The sequence below is a fragment of the Triplophysa rosa genome, linkage group LG17 (assembly GCF_024868665.1).
Source record: "Triplophysa rosa linkage group LG17, Trosa_1v2, whole genome shotgun sequence".
NCBI classification, from domain to species: Eukaryota; Metazoa; Chordata; class Actinopteri; order Cypriniformes; family Nemacheilidae; genus Triplophysa; species Triplophysa rosa.
In genome coordinates this window covers 8,784,725-8,801,536 of record NC_079906.1, presented here as the reverse complement: position 1 = coordinate 8,801,536, position 16,812 = coordinate 8,784,725, and the positions used below count along the sequence as shown (strand labels likewise).

The 16,812-nt window shown below is 39.6% G+C and overlaps 1 protein-coding gene across 2 annotated transcripts; it reads left to right on the top strand.

Moving 5' to 3' along the window:
- Positions 1-879: 879 nt before the first annotated feature.
- kdm2ba (lysine (K)-specific demethylase 2Ba) lies at positions 880-15,831 on the top strand. 2 transcript variants are annotated; one of them, XM_057356929.1, is made up of 10 exons: positions 880-1,164; positions 5,654-5,920; positions 6,119-6,262; positions 6,556-6,642; positions 7,358-7,666; positions 7,847-8,847; positions 9,678-9,841; positions 9,920-10,081; positions 11,736-11,954; positions 14,311-15,831. In XM_057356929.1, the coding sequence occupies exons 1-10, from the start codon at positions 1,108-1,110 to the stop codon at positions 14,490-14,492; spliced, it is 2,592 nt and encodes an 863-aa protein (XP_057212912.1). In that variant the 5' UTR covers positions 880-1,107; the 3' UTR covers positions 14,493-15,831. The 2 variants fall into 2 exon arrangements, with proteins under 2 accessions (XP_057212912.1, XP_057212911.1); XM_057356928.1 differs by having other exon boundaries at positions 881-1,164; positions 6,556-6,643; positions 7,350-7,666.
- The last annotated feature ends 981 nt before the right edge of the window (positions 15,832-16,812 follow it).

The following is a 16,812-nucleotide window of genomic DNA, read 5'->3' as shown; positions in this document are numbered from 1 at the left end:
GCTTATTATGTTTTTAAAATAACATCCCATTCTTGAAATGTTTAAAACACTCCTTGAAACAATAATCTCTTCTAAATAGTAAATCATTTTTTTCCAAACATTTTGAGGAATAATATATAAACCTTGCCATAATTAACCATAGTTCTCATAAAAACTTTGGATTTATGTATAACATTTCTTCAAAATGCTATATTTAATGACATGGAAGGATCTTAACAATACACTGCATAACATATATCTGTCAGGCCTCCGTGAAGTTGATGTTTCTGTGGCTCAATGGTTAGAGCGTTGCTTCAGTAGCGCAGAAAGTCTTGGGAACACACATACTGTTAAAATGTATAGCCTGAATCAGTCACTTGCGTCCATGTAAGTTTAACAATAAGAAAATTGAGTTCATTGTTACATTGTATTTCCAACAAACCATCAACCCAAATGAAATGAGGATACCCAAATTGTCTGTTCCACAGAATGGATTACATTCATAAAAATGCTGATTCAAACAATTGCATTCCTTTAAATCTACCCTAAGATTTTGTAAAGACATTCAGCCATTGTCATTCAAATCAGCACCCCTCCTCATCCTACAAACACTGTTGTCGAAACCTGCTTGCACTGCAGAAAACATCAAAGCAGGCAGAAACAATCAAACCCAGATAAACCGACAACTTCCTGTATTTAAGGAAGACAAAATCAGACCCTCTGAATCACTCACAGAGCAAGACCTTGCTCTCACATGGTAAAAGCTTCTCCTGGTAATGTCAGACTAGTCCTTTGTGTGCAGCAACACTACCCTTCCCCCTCCATCTCCCATCCAGACCCAGCACAATGTGTGCTCTTTGTAGGCAAGCCTGTAACTGGACGCCAGGTGTTCTCTGATTGGTTGAGCTAAGTCCCCCCTCTCCCCCATCTTCTTTTTCTGGTGCATATGCATGAGATAGCAGGCTGGTGTGTGCCTGTGCAGCTGCCCATTTCAGACAGGAAAAGAAAGGGGGAGAAAAGCAAGACATTGGGGAAGGTTGGAAGAAGAGGAATAGAGGGCGACTGGATTCTGGGGGCATAGCCATGTGTATGATTTGTTTGTCTGGCTGGCTATGAGATCAAACAGCCATGGCCATGTCACTGAGCGCCGACGATGAGGATTACGACTCGGACACAGCCGAACAGGTCAGGGCGCTCTCTCTCTATCTCACCACATTCACTCTCACACAAACAATTAGCTGCCTTCTCAGGTTCCCTTCCTCGAACCAGCATGACTCTCAAACAAGCCTGGAAAATGTCAGCACGTGCCTTCTCCACCAGGTCCTTTCATCTGCTCATTTCGCAGTTCTTCTTTTTATTCTCCTGTTTTGGGTTGCACTTTGGTTGGTAGGAATGGGAAATAAGACAGAAAAGGAAACATTCCTTTGCCCGCTATACTTAGCTTCTGTTTTATTGTTTGTCTGCACTGAGATGTTGGTTGAGGTCTTTGAGTCATGTATGACTACTTCAGAATGGTTTTGTGTTAGTTCAAGGAAAACAGGATTGTCTCATTTTTAGATCAGATTTGTACCTTTGTGCACCCATCCCTGTTTTTGGTGCTTTTCTTTACTTTCCCCCTGATTTTCAGTTCTTGATCTGTAGCTAGTAAATTTGTACTTGTTGGTTTTGACTTTTTGGTGTAAGATATTCTTACTCTGTTATGAGTGCGAATTGTATAGGATTAAAGTTTCCTCTAAGCGGCATGACCAAACATGTGTTGCCCTTAAATTCTCTTCCCGTGATGCACTGCTACTCAAAACAAATCTATAGGAAATACAACTATATATGGTTGGCTTAAAACTTTTAATGATCAACTAGGAGTTTTAGATTTTTTTTCAGCTTTAACCATAAAAGAGATTGGTAGGAAAGATCAACTGTTTTTTGTTTATGTGCATATTTTCGTGTCAGACTGCTGTGAGTCTGATGTATTTATATTATGAGAAAAGTCACTATGACATGAAACACATGGTGGGCTGTGTTCGGCACACACATACAAAGTAGAAGTCACAGTCAAATAAGAGCCACACACACTCACCAAAACACAAAGAATGTATGCATAGAAAAAGTTCCTAATTTTTGTATGTGGTCTTGTATAGCTGGGTTTATCACAAAAGCAGATCCAATGCTGTTGAAGACTGGGGGAGGGGAAAGCAAAGTGGGGGGGAACAAAAGGAGAGCCCAGCTGCTCTTAAGGGGTCCCACTGATAAAGTTTAGCATTGGTAGGTGTGTCACTAATCTATACATCAAAAAGGTACATTTACTAAAATTCTTCAGTCTCTTGTGATATATGTGTGTTTCAAAGACTACTGGTCAGCACAAATTGTCCAGTGTTTTAACTTGCTTATTACACAGAATTGCATCATAAGGAGTCTACATGTTTCCCCACACAGAGCACCTAAAGTTCAACATGTTGTCACTGACTTGTTGGCTCATCATTGTTGTGCACTTCATTCTGCAGAGGCGGTAGGTTTACTCTTCTGGTACATTAATGAATTGCGGCCTTATGATTCAAGCACCCATTGGGTCCTTTGACATCCACTCCCCCTGACTTCTGAGTTTCATGACATATGACGGGCCATATAAAGGTGACAAGAATGAGGCCGAAGCACTCGCTGATGCCTTTGAGTAAACACCCACTTATACGGAAGATCAAATTGTAATTATGCTTTGGCTGGCGTGTATTGTTGCGTGCATTCATCACAAAGAAGAATAACAGATCGTCTTAATCGGTGGGTACACTGAATTGTGGAAGAATTGGTCTGGAAACCAAATTTTTCCTAGTCCCAGTAAAAAGGTGAATAGAACCTTTTACTCATTGTTGAAGGGTGGCACGCTATCTAAACAAATCTTAAAAAGGTCTAAGAATCCTGAACACATCTTAAAGGGTCTTCTTGGGTAGCTAGTAATTATTGTAGCATGTTGAAGAATGTAGAATATTGAGGTATGATAGGTTTTTCATGACCTTCATGCTGGATTGCTAGGACTCAGAAAATAATTTCTTCATGATTTCTTTTGCGCAGCACAGTTGTGCTGTTTGTGTAATCAGCTATTTTCTTGGACTCCCAGGTATCCGTAGGACTGAACCACCCCCACGTTCTCTCTCTTTGTGTTGATGAATGATCCCCGAGACTTCCTGGTACTCTTGCAATCCATCACCTGCCGACGAGATGCAGGGTTGTGGTCAAAGTTTAGGGCTGGTTCAATCCCAACAAGCAGCGAACTGTGAGCTTCAATCATTTCCATCTGCGCCATTGCCTGTTCCTTCTTTATTCATAAGGCACACCTTGCTCCACGAATACTTGAAAATTTCAACATATGTAACATTGATTTACTGTACATGTTTCAGCACATAACAGAATAAGCACTTCTAAACAATCTGGTTTGTTTTGGACTGATTTAGATGACCCGTAAGCAGTCCAAACCATCGTTCTTTAGAGGTGAAGAAGTAGGTGGCCATATGACAGCCGAAGGACGTTGGCAGAGAGGCAGCATTCTCTTGTTTTGAAATGCATATCTCGTAATGGCTTCCTTACTTAAACAAGGAGAGTTGAGGTCACAGCTGTGATGCATCACTCCAAAGCACAAAAACACAAAAAGTTGGGCTCTGTGCATTCCTATAGTCTTCAGTCTGTGTTGCTCTGCAGTTTCTTGTATTTGTTATGATGACATTGAGTACCAGAGGAATAACTGCATTATAGTTGTTTTGTTGGGAAATGATGTCATATGAAGGAGAGTGGGATTTGAAGTAATGTACACCAGTGTTTGTTTCTGAGTTCGACTGTGATGAATTAGGTGCTGGATCTAAACCATCCCATGAAGATGAATGGCATCGCTGATCTCCTGCCAGATCTTTGAATATCCACACAATCCTTGTTACAGCATTAAAACACTGTGTGTGTATGTAATGATGTAATGAGTATAATGATGTAAAACACTGTAATGACTGCACAATGTTAATGTTTAATCCCTTGATGGAAAGATCTCCAACTAAATACAGTTGTTGTAAAAAAAACTGATGTTGAAGTCATCAACCACTTCTCCCTTCTGAAACAATTAAACCTCGAAGAAGACCATTTCAGTTTCCTTTTCTCCACCAGTCAGCAGGAACTGCTGTGTTGCCATGGTTACACTTGCAGAAGGACAGACTTCCAGTACTGCACTGCAGTTTTGTGCATGCGTTGTACTGTATTCATTTTCTGGGAGGCAAGATAACAACGACACTTATTTGAAATGGAGGAAACACAGATGAAGATGGTTGTGGATGAAGAAGTGAAGTGGAGAATTCTAATGATTGTATAGATGCTCATCCTTAATATCTGTTGTATTAGCAAGACTGCTTGTGGCAACACAAAAATACAATTTTCATTATGCATATGTTTGGTGTCACAGTCAATCCATTTCACTAAACTAAAGAAAAATCACAGTACCAAAACGCTGGGTAGTTCACTGGTATAGAGGAATTAAAGGGATCGTTCACCCCAAATTTAAAATTATGTCATTTATTCAAACCTGTATATGACTGTCAGCAGTGCCAGCAACACAGAAATGTTATGAGGCTGTTTGCTGGAATCCACTATTTGTGCTGCTTATTGCATTAGAGACCAAGTGCAAGGGTCTAGATATCAGAGCAGCCTGATGTTAGTCCCTAAACAGATTAAATCTCAGCTGCATCAGCATTGCAAGATTGATGCTAAACAAATCTTAAGAGTGAAAAAATAATGGGTCTAAGCATAAATTTCAGAAGATGAATGCATATTGAATGCATCATACAATAGAATCCTACAGGAGTCTTATGACTGCGAGTGGGTAAACATACAATATAAGAGGGGCCTGTAAGAGCTTTGAGTCGTGGAGGGCTGGATAGTGCACAGAATGAGGTAATTATAGAAGAGCACTTAGCAACACATTTGATCAGGTGCAAACCAGATGACTTGTGCTGTTTTTGATAATCTTCTTTACAAGCAAATGGTATGAAATGGACTTACCCCACAACTCAATATGTGTACTTCTCTGCTATATGTTATACAAAAGAAAGTAGATCAAATGAGTGACCACGTTAAAGTGATAGTTCACCCAAAAATGAAAATTCCTTATTTACTTGACCCTCTTGTAATTTCAAACTAATATGACTTTCTTTCGCAGAACACAAAAGCATAAATTTTGAAGAATTTTGCAAATCGTCCCGTGAATGGGTGCCGGCGCTGTGCGGTTACCAACTATCTTCAAAATATCTTCTTTTGTGTTCTATGGAAGAAAACGTCACACAGGTTTGAAATGACAAGAGAATGAGTAAATGTGGTTATTTTGGGTGAACTATCCCTATCCCTTGTGTGCAACAACTGCTGTGCCGTAAAGCTGTTATTTGGGGTGAAAATCTATACAGCAAATTGTTTTGGTGGTTGTTGCTGGTATGTTATAGGTCCAATATGGCAACATGATAGCTGTAGTACATTTACATTTAGGTGTTTAGCAGACACTTTTTTTCTAAAGTGACTTACAAGATACTGCATTTTGTAAGACTTTTTTGCTTTAGTTTAATCTTCAAACTGGGTAGTGTTTTACCCTTTTGAAGTCAATAATCTAATACACAAATATTGATCCATTTCACCTTATTCTTTCTTATGCTTTCATTAGCAACGGCTACCCAACCGGCCAAAATCCAAAATGGCTGCATCAACAGCGACGACTCCGGCAGCATCCAGCTCTTCATCCACCACAACAGCAGTCAAGCTGCCATCCAACCGGACCTCCTCTGGAGCCCGCCGCCGACGTACACGATGCCGAAAGTGTGAGGCGTGTGTCCGGACGGAATGTGGAGAGTGTCACTTCTGTAAGGACATGAAGAAGTTTGGAGGACCCGGTCGCATGAAACAGTCTTGCATTATGAGACAGTGTATAGCGGTAAGAAACTCAGCAACACATACACAGACAAGATTCATGAACTGGTCGCAGAGTTGGTACAGAAGTACAGTTAAGAATATTTTTTTATAAAAAAGATCTAGTTTTGGCCAAGAAAACACACATATTTATAAAATGTTTGGAAAAACTTACATCTGTGTTTGATATACGGGTGTTAACATTTCCATATTCTTTCCACAGCCTGTGTTACCGCATACAGCTGTATGTGTAGTGTGCGGCGAGGCTGGTAAAGAAGACACGCTCGACGATGAAGATGAGAAGTTTAACGCCATGCTCATGGAGTGCTCCATCTGCAATGAGATTGTCCATCCCAACTGCCTCAAGGTCACACCAATAAAATTTTACCTTGACCTTTGTTGACAAACCCTGACCTAACAACACAATGATGTCAATGCACAATGGCGTATACTGTTTCCCTTTTTTTTTTGTTTTCTATAAGTACAGAATAGAAGGAGGTTGGGTGTGTTAGTGTGCTGTGGCTGTATTTAACTCCATTCAATTCCTCTTTAATTATTGTGTGCTGCTGTAGTCAGATTACCTACAGGGAGTCTGTTAACATGAAAACACACTCTGGCTCTTTTATGCCTCTGTTATAAGATGATATCTTGTCAATATAGGTGAAAGATGCAGCTGGAGTTGTGAACGATGAGCTTCCGAACTGCTGGGAATGTCCTAAATGCAACTACGCAGGGAAAACTGGAAAAGTGAGTATCTGGGGAACAGCTTTGGAGAGGTTAAATAAACGTTGAGGGTAACAGATGCATTGCAGGAGTGTTTCTAACAGGTTGGTAGAAAGTACTGGGTGACAAAGTGTTTATAAAAGTGTTAAAAAGTATTCAAATGATAGTTCACCCAAAAATGTCATTATTTATTCACTCTCATGTGGTTTAAAACCTATGACTCTTTCTTCTTTCAACCAAAGAAGAACGAAAGAATTACCAACATTCTTCAAAATATCTTCTTTTGTGTTCTGCAGAAGAAAGTCATACAGGTTTGGAATGACATAAGGATGAGTAAATGATGAAAGAATGTTTATTTTGGGGTGTCATGTCCCTTAAAGAAAATGACAAAAATATATTACTTCAAATATTTGTTAACATTAGTTAATGTTCATTTGTGCATACGATTCACAATTTTACTATTTACTAATGCATTTTCAAAATCAAAGGTTAACGCACTATAACAGTTGAAAAATGTTATTGATATTAAATAACATTAACAAAGATGAATAAATGCTGAAAATTATTTTGCTCATTGTTAGTTCATGTTAGTTAATGCATTGACAAATGTTAACAAATACAACAGCATTGTAATGTGTTACTGGTAATATATTGTCCCAATTCAAACTGTCTCATAACTAATGTCAATCAAAAGATATAAAGTTGTCTTTTGTATTTTCACCACTCTTTGGCCTGCAAGCAAAAGCGGGGACCAGGCTTTAAGTACGCATCCAACCTGCCGGGCTCCCTGCTGAGGGAGCAGAAAGCAGGACGTGACGGAAGAGAGGATGGAGACCAGACCTCTTCTGCATCAGCGTCTGTGAAGAGAAAAACTGAGAGAGAGGAAACCCCCAGGCTGAAGAATGAGGACCTGCCCTCACGTCTACCCCCTCTCTTGAGTCCCAGTGGTCTGCCAAGACCACGATCTGAAGTTCCCAACTTCTTGAGGAAGAAGAGGAAGTTATTTGACGATGATGAAGAGGAAGAAGAGGCTAGCACTAAAAAGAAGGTAACATCAATGAACAGTATGCAAACCTTTTTCTGTAGATTAAATGGTAGAACATGGTGCAAGCAACACCAAGGTCATGGGTTTGAATCTAAATCTAAGTAGAACTGGGTGGAGATATATTTTTAATAAGATGCACAAAGTTTTTTATGAATTGACTGAAATACTGTTAACATTTTACAGCCTAAGAAGCCCTGGAGGCCCGAAGAGCCTTTGATTCCCAAACTCAGCCATATGAAAACAGAAGAAGATGACGGTAACACCGATGAGGAGGACGAAAGGCTAGAGAAGCGAGAACCGCCTCGCCGTTCATTCAAGAAAGACTACAGCATGGCTAGGAAAGAGGAAGAGCAAGATGCCGAGAGGCGGGAAGAAAGGGATCTACCTTTTAGATCCCTGAGGGACTACAGCAACATAAGAAAAGTGGAAGACCAAGATGAAGACAAGGAGGACGACGACGACGAAGAAGAAGAGGAAGACAGCAAACGGGGTAGAGACAGCAGCCCTGCTTTAAAGAACCAATCCTTATCGCTCGAGAGCGACGCGTCGCGGTGCAGCTCCCCGAGGGCAGGACCCAGCAGCGAAAGCAGCGAGACTCAGGAAAAGCCCCAACGAGCCCGGGTGAAACGGCACCGTCGAAAGCCTCCGAACAGACAGCTCAGTGCTGAGCTCAGCAAGCAGCTCAACATGGAGATCCGCCGCACCGAACACTCGCTGGCCAATGAGAACCAGCAGCCCCTCAAGAGCGAACCGGAGGACAGCGAGAACGAGGAACCAAAGAGAGGCTTACGGAACGGAACCGCAGGGAACGGCGGAGGAGGCGAAAGAGTGGAAAGGGGAGGAGGCGGAGACGGAGGAGGGGAGAGGCCGCACCTGCGAGCCAGAGAGATGAACGGAACGTCTTGGGAGCTGCGGCACTTTTATCCACCTCAGATCACCCCGTTGGGCTTGAACCGCAGTTCACCTGCGGTCAGGCCCCTTCCCGCTCGTTCCCCTCCAAAGTGTGTGCAGATGGAACGGCACGTGATCCGGCCACCTCCCATTTGCCCTCCGCCCGACAGGCTACCGCTGGCCGACGGGCGTAATCATGTAGCTCCTCGGGAAGCCTGGTTGGCTATCTTCAGTCACTTGAGCCATCGTGAGCTTTGTTTGTGCATGCGCGTCTGCCGGACCTGGAACCGCTGGTGAGAATAGTTTAGCACACTTGGATTATTATTTGATCTGGTATTTCAGGTCCTGTCCCAAATGTCACCATCAGCCCTTGCATTGTGCATTCCTGTGACATAATGTAGCATGGACTGCATTGCCACGTGCAGTTTGTGTTGTTGTAATCTTCGTAAAAGTGTCTTTAGTGTGCTCATGAGCACCATTTTTAACCATCAGATGATAACCTAGGGTCTCATGGACTTTTTCGAGAAAGCTAACAAAGGCTACTAGTTGGGAATATGGGACGGGTCCTAAATGTTATTATCGCAATATGCTAGGGCTGCACGATAATTTATCGCGATACCACTACATCCTATTGAAATCAAGCTGGCTGCGATATGCAATGTGTCGATTTTTTTATGCGTAGCTTTTCCGTGAAGCTCGTCTCTGGGATCAGTAGGAAATGCTGCTCGATCTAAAAGCAGTGCGAGCTTGAGTCACTTATAATGTGCATTTGAAAAAGCAACACCCGTCAAACATGATCATTATAAATATACTTTATTATCATTAAAATACCTGATGAGGCTTGAGTAACAGTGATAAAAGATGTCCATAGGCATTTCCTAGATTCTAGATTGTGTTATGGTCTTCTTCTGCAGTGCGTATTTGGAGTTTCCGCACGAGAGCGCCCTCTGGCTTTCGGATGCAGCAGCATTTTCCCGTACTTCACTCAAAAGCTGTGCATAAATCACGTGATATTTATCGTTGGTTTATCGCGACAGCCCTACAATATGCAATATGATTGCATATTAGTTGTTTTGTAATTTTACACCCCCCCCCCCGAAAATAATATCTTTGGGTGTTTTAGGTGCTGCGACAAAAAGTTATGGACCCGTATCGATCTGAAGCGTTGCAAGTCCATCACACCTCTCATGCTGAGTGGAATCATTCGCAGACAGCCCATGACTCTTGACCTGAGCTGGACCAACATTTCCAAAAAGCAATTAAGTTGGCTTATCAACCGACTACCAGGTCAGTGTTTATTTGCACATTTGCTCAGATCCACATCATCAGATGTCTTTAAACCCCTGTGCATGTGTTTGGACGCAGGTCTGAGGGTTCTCCTCTTGTCTGGCTGTTCGTGGGTGGCCGTCTCGGCTCTCTGCACTTCCAGTTGTCCTCTGCTGCGTACTTTAGATCTGCAGTGGGTTGAGGGGCTCAAAGACCCCCAGATGAGAGACCTACTGTCTCCTCCCACTGACAACAGACCAGGTAATAAACAGTTATAAAATGCACACAAGCAAATTCACTGATTCATACAGTGGCTTGCAAAAGTATTCATCCCCCTTCATTTTATTCACATTTTGTTATGCTGCTGCCTTATCTTAAACTACTTTAAATGATTATTTTTTTAAATTAATCTACACTCCATGCACAATAATGACAAAACAAAAAACTGATTTTTGACAGCTTTGCAAATTTATTAAAAATAAAAAACAAAAATAAGTACATTGCATAAGTATTCATACCCTTAACTCAGAAAATGGTTAAAGCACCTTTACAGACTCAAATCTTTTTGGGTATGATGTGAAAAGCTTTACACATCTGCATTTGGCAATTTTCTGTCATTCTTCACCTCAGATCCTCTCAAACTCTGTCAGGTTGGATGGAGATCATCAGTAGACAGACATTTTCAGGTTTCTACAGAGATGTTCAGTTGGGTTCAAGCACTAGCTGGGCCACTCAAGGACATAGACAGAGTTGTCCATAAGCCACTCTTGCATTGTTTTAGTTGTGTGCTTAGGATCATTGTCATGTTGGAGAATGAACCTTCTGCCCTGTCCGAGGTTATGAATGTTCTGGGCTACGTTTTCATGATCATTATCTCCGTATTTTGTGTACAGTCCCTGAAGCTGAAAAACACCCACATCATGATGCTGTTTCCACTACACTTTACTGTTAAGACGGTATTGTACAGGTGTTGAGCAGTGCTTGTTTTTCTCCAGACATGATGCATGAATCTGAGATTTATCAGACCAGAATATCTTGTTTCTGACAGTTTGAAAGATTCGTTGAAGTACGTTTTTGCATATTTCAAGTTTCCATGTGTCTTCACTGAGCAAAGGCTTGAGTCTGGCCACTAAGCCTTAAAGCCCAGATTGTTGGAGTGTTGCAGTGATGTTTGTCCTTCTGTAAGTTTCTCCCATCTCCATATATGATCATGGAGCTCAACCAGAGTAATCATCAGCTTCTTGGTCACCGCTCTAACCAAGACCCTTCCTCATCGATGGCTCAGTTTGGACAGGAGGTCAGCTCAAGTAAGAGATCTGTTTGTTCCAAACCTCTTTCATTGAGGATAAATGGAGGCTACATGCTTCTGTGAACCTTCAATACAGCAGATTTTTTTCATAAGTCTTCCCCTGATCTGTGTCTTGATACAATCCTGTCTCATAGCTCTACTGGCAGTTCTTTTGACCTCATGTCTTGGTTTTTACTTTGATATGCATTTTCAGCTGTTGCACCCTTTATAGAGAGGTATGTGCCTCTCCAAATCATACTTATTCAATTGAATTTGGCACAGGTTAACTCCACTCGAAGTGTATAAACATCAACAAGCAAAACTAATGCTTTGAGCTAAATTTCAAGTGTCCCAGAAAAGGGTTTGAATACTTATGCAATGTACTTATTTTTGTTTTTTATTTTTAATAAATTTGCAAAGCTGTCAAAAATCAGTTTTTTGTTTTGTCATTATTGTGCATGGAGTGTAGATTAATGTAAAAAAATAATCATTTAAAGTAGTTTAAGATAAGGCAGCAGCATAACAAAATGTGAATAAAATGAAGGGGGATGAATACTTTTGCAAGCCACTGTACATCATCATTACATATCCCATTATCATATTGTCTATATCTGTCATTTGTAACAGGTCAAATGGACACACGCAGCAAACTACGGAATGTCACTGACCTGCGTCTGGCTGGTTTGGACGTCACCGACAACTCTCTGCGGCTCGTTATTAAAAACATGCCTCTGCTATCACGACTGGATTTGAGTTACTGCAATCATATAAATGATCAGTCAGTCAACCTGCTGACGGCTGCAGGGACCACCACTAGAGACTCCCTAACCGACGTCAACCTCTCTGGTAATTACACGGTTTTTGTACACTCAAAAGTTTGGAATTTTTTCCACCTTTTAGAATAATTAAATCTGTAGAGTAGGACAAGTGTACCTGTGGGAATTATGTTGTGACTAAAAGCATCTAAAACTGTTATATTTTAGCATCTTCAAAGCAGCTGTCTTTTGACTAGAATTTGCTAAATCATTCTCTGCATTTTATCGTTTAGCTTCTCAAGATCTCACCCTGGCAAGCTCTTTAAAGAGTGTTGAAGGAGTTCCCATCTATTTAGGGTTCTTGGCTGCATTTTGTTCATTTTTTTGGTCATCCATTTAAACAATATTTTTGATGATTTTTTGTTTTCTAGTGATATTAGTATGTTGGCACAGTTATATTTTTGTCTACAAAAGTAAGACATTTAAGCACACACCTTGAGATTAAAAGATTTAAAATATTTAGAAAAACTTCAAATCTTCAAACTTTTGACTGGTACTGTATATATACTGTAATGTATATTGCTTACTGTATAGAAATTGTCAAAAACAAGCTTTTGTGGTTTTAATTAACGCAGTTCACGTTTTTGTTAAAATTGTCTCTAAGAAAACAACTATTTCATTACCTACTATATCATTACCACTTATTACTAGAGTTGTACCAATCCACTCAGCTTACAGTGATAAAAAATAAAAAAGGTATTTTGAACAAAATTATAACAATGAAAATCAAATTTAAAGATCGGGTAACAACACTCAGTTTCTGCCAATCTCATATCAATCTTGAGTGCTTATACAGTAGTATTGCATATGTCGTATCTTCGAAGAGTATTTAGTTTGATCAAATTTATAAAAGAGAGATACAGCTGTATGATTATTTCCGAAAAACACGAGATGCTGGAGGCAGGCAGTGGGACGGAACTACAACACGAGCACACAACACATCATTGCATTAATCCCTTCGTGTTTTTTATATAATGCACCTATACGCCGATTGCCAACAAAGAACAAACATATGACTTGGTTTGACTTACCGCGTGCAGTTCATGTCCGGCATCTTTTAGCACTGGGACCTCGCCATCTATCCGTTTCAAACATTCTCCAAATCCAGTGTTATATCCACCGTTTATACAGTATAACATCCATCACTGAAATGCCGTGAACAAACAGACGCACCTAAACTTCGCTATCGCAATAGTAATGAGCTGCAGCTGCAGGCCTACAATCTTGACGCAGCACAGACAATCTTGATGGTAAGCGGGTCTTGCTCATCGGCTGGAGCGTGGGCGGGCTCTTTCTTTCGCCTTGCCGTGCTTTTCCGGGAGAATTGCACAATAATAGGAATAGGATCCCTGTTACGGATCCAGACTTTTAAAAAACTTTCCGAAACAAGTTGGAGTGCTGGGGGAATGTATCTAGCACAGAAATACTACGTCATACGTCCAACTCGTTTTTTTAACAAGTTGACCATGTTAAGCATGAGAAGCCAGCACGTTTAACAGTGTAAAGAAGTCAGAATGCATGACATGGCATGTTATCCCGCCTTTAAATAAGATTCATTTCTAAAACACTAGCAATTTTAATTTTTCAACTTGTTACAGAATTTTGTTTTATTAAACCATTCTATATGTAAATTAATAGAAGGTCTGTCACTGAAACTGATTTTTTTTTTAACATAAAGGAACAGTTCACCCCAAAATAAAGATTCTGTCATCACTCACCCTCGAGTTGTTCCAAACCTGTATAAATTTCTTTATTTGGTTGAACACAGTGAATGATATTTGGAAGAATGCTTGTGACCAAACAGTTCTTGGACCCCATTGACTACCCTATAGGAAAAATGACTGCGTTGTGCCCAAGAACTGTTTGCTGTCCTACATTCTTCAAAATATAATCTTTTGTGTTCAACAGAACAACGTCATTTATAAAGCATTTTTTCCTACTGTGGTAGTCAATGGGGTCCAAGAACTGTTTGGTTACAAGCATTCTTCCAAATATCTTTCTCTGTGTTCATCAGAACAAAGAAATTTACAGATTTGGAACAACTTATATGTTATGATTGTTAAAGCGATAGTTCACCTTTAGTCATTCAAAACTAGTAAATGAAGTATTTTGAGAAATGTCTTAGTAGTTTTGTGTCCATAGAATGGAAATCAACAGGGTCTAACTTTGTTTAGTTACCAACATTCTGCAAAATATATTCTTTGTGTTCTGCGGAAGGAAGGAAGTCATACAGGTTTGAAATGGCATGAGTGTAAATAAAGTGATGAAAGAATATTTATTTTGGGGTTAACTTTTCCTTTAACAACAGATTAAAGGGGTTTTCTAGTCTAATTGTGTTAAACTGTTCATTTCCGCTCACTGATTATTCATCTCTTTTCTCTCTTCAGTGTGTAACAGGGTCACCGATCAGTCACTGAGCTACTTCAAACGCTGCGGGAGCATCTGTCGCATTGACCTGCGCTTCTGCAAGCAGGTGAGCCGGCAGGCGTGCGAGCGCTTCATCGCCGAGATGTCCGTCAGCGTTCCTTTTCAACTGCAAGAGGATAAACTGCTCCAGAAGCTGAGCTAGTTGCGCTACACAGCACCCTCTAGTGTCTGGGAGGACAGAACCAACCGAAATCTAAAATGATACTATGTATCAGGTGTACTCGAGTGTTGGGATACGTGACTGAAACTGGACTCAGACATATTAAAACGAAGCACTGCATCACGTGTATGTGGACAAAACATTTGTCAGCTCCTTATGAATGGGAGAAAGGAGGAGATGTAGTTTATTTAAAGGCACATAATAATGCTCCTATTCTGAATGGTTTATTATGAAGATGGACTCTTCAAGTTTTGTTTATGTATAAGAGGAGATTGTATTTAAAACGTGTTGTGATAGAAAGTAGAGAATGCAGTGGGTATATACACCATACACACATACAACATTTACATGCTCTCCGGATTACTCCAAGGGGGAGAGTAAGCATGATTGTACATTATTCAAAACCCTCCAAACAGTTTTTGTACAAAAGACGTATCAGTTGAGTTTGTGTGTAATTTGGTTTAGTCCTGGTTATATGTATTGTTCTCTCATTTTTATATAATGGAATTTTTAAATATCTTCGCTGTTTGTTTTATGTCTTTATTATTGGAATGCTCCAATCTGATCAACTTCTTTTGCAGTGGTGACTTTCGACTGCTCTCGGTTTACTTCTTAAAGTACTTGCTGTTCTAATCTCAGAGCAGATATACAGTAGGTGTGATGTTTTATTCTTTCAAGGTCTATTTATAAAACCGTGCCATATTCCATCTGTGTTGTGCTGCACAGTTGTAACAGGCAGGCCTTCAGCTATCTACAGCAAGTATATTTCACAGCTATGCCTGTGTAGTGTTGTTGTTCTTCAGTATGGCTATTTAAAGATGTTACACCAAACAAATTGCAGAGTGGTTAACTTGAATTTTTGTTAAATAAATAAATAAATGGTCTTTAATTTAATTAAATGTTTGTAAAAAAAGTTGTAAACAAATGACAACGGTCATACGCAATTACAGTAATGTAATCCAGCTAGCTCAGTAATATTGTTTTGTACAACACAATCAGGTAGTTCTGCATTTTTTTCCTACAAGGCCAAAAAAGACTCGACTTTGCTGAACACCCATTCAGTATTTGTCTATAAAAGCCATCGCGTGCTTGTTTTCTTACACAGTGGGTATTATTATAATATGGAATCTGGTGATGACGGATGATATTAATGATGTATTATTGTATGTTTGTCTCAGAAATGTGACTCATTTAGCCATTTTGATTTAAGCCACATCCCTGTACCACTATAAATTAAGGCATTGTTTGCCATCTAAACACTCTAATGTACATTCGGCTATTTATATTTGTATGTAATAAAAAATGAATTGATCTACTGTTACTATTTCAGATTGATTTTGCACTAACACAGAGGTAGAGTCATAGCGTTGATGTCCTTCCGAAACCTCGGATGTCCAAATTAGCAGTTTTTTAGGAAATGGAAAAAACACTGCTTTTTAAATGATTAAATACTGTCTTGTCAAAGTTGACAAGCATTTTTGAATATTCTCTATTGGTTAGATATTTACAAAACACAGTGACAAACATAAAGAGTGATTAATAATAATGATTTATGGCAAAAAATAAATAAAAAGTATGACATATGAACAAGGTTTTAGAAGGACAGCAGCTATGTACAGGTTTTGAATGGCATGAGTAATAACAATTTTTTATTTTGGGGTGAACTGTGGGTTATTTTCCCCAATAACATCTGCAATTGACTGTCAAGTAGCAAATCCTGAATCGATTAGCAAAATGTTTAATATCAAAAAGTTTTAAAGGGGGTCCTATTTTGCCTATTTTTCAAAGTCTTTATTATGTTTATGATGTGCTAAACAATGTTCATCATGTTCTTTCAAGATCTTTTTATAAAACCGTGCCATATTCCATCTGTGTTGTGCTGCACAGTTGTAACAGGCAGGCCTTCAGCTATCTACAAAGAGAATATTTCACAGCTATGCCTGTGTAGTGTTGTTGTTCTTCAGGATGGCTATTTAAAGATGTTACACCAAACAAATTGTCAAATTAGGTGGTTAACTTGAATGTTTGTTAAATTAATGGTCCTTAATTTAATTGTTTGTAAATAAAAAAAGTTGTAAACAAATGACAACAGTCATTCGTAATTAAAAAGACTTGACTTTGATGGTTTTGAATGGCATGAGGGTGAATAAATGTTTTTTATTTTGGGGTGAACTGTGGGTTATTTTCCCCAATAACATCTGCAATTGACTGTAAAGTAGCAAATCCTGAATCAATTAGCAAAATTTTTAATATTAAAAAGTTTAAAAGGGGTCCTATTTTTTATGTGCTAAACAATAGGTGT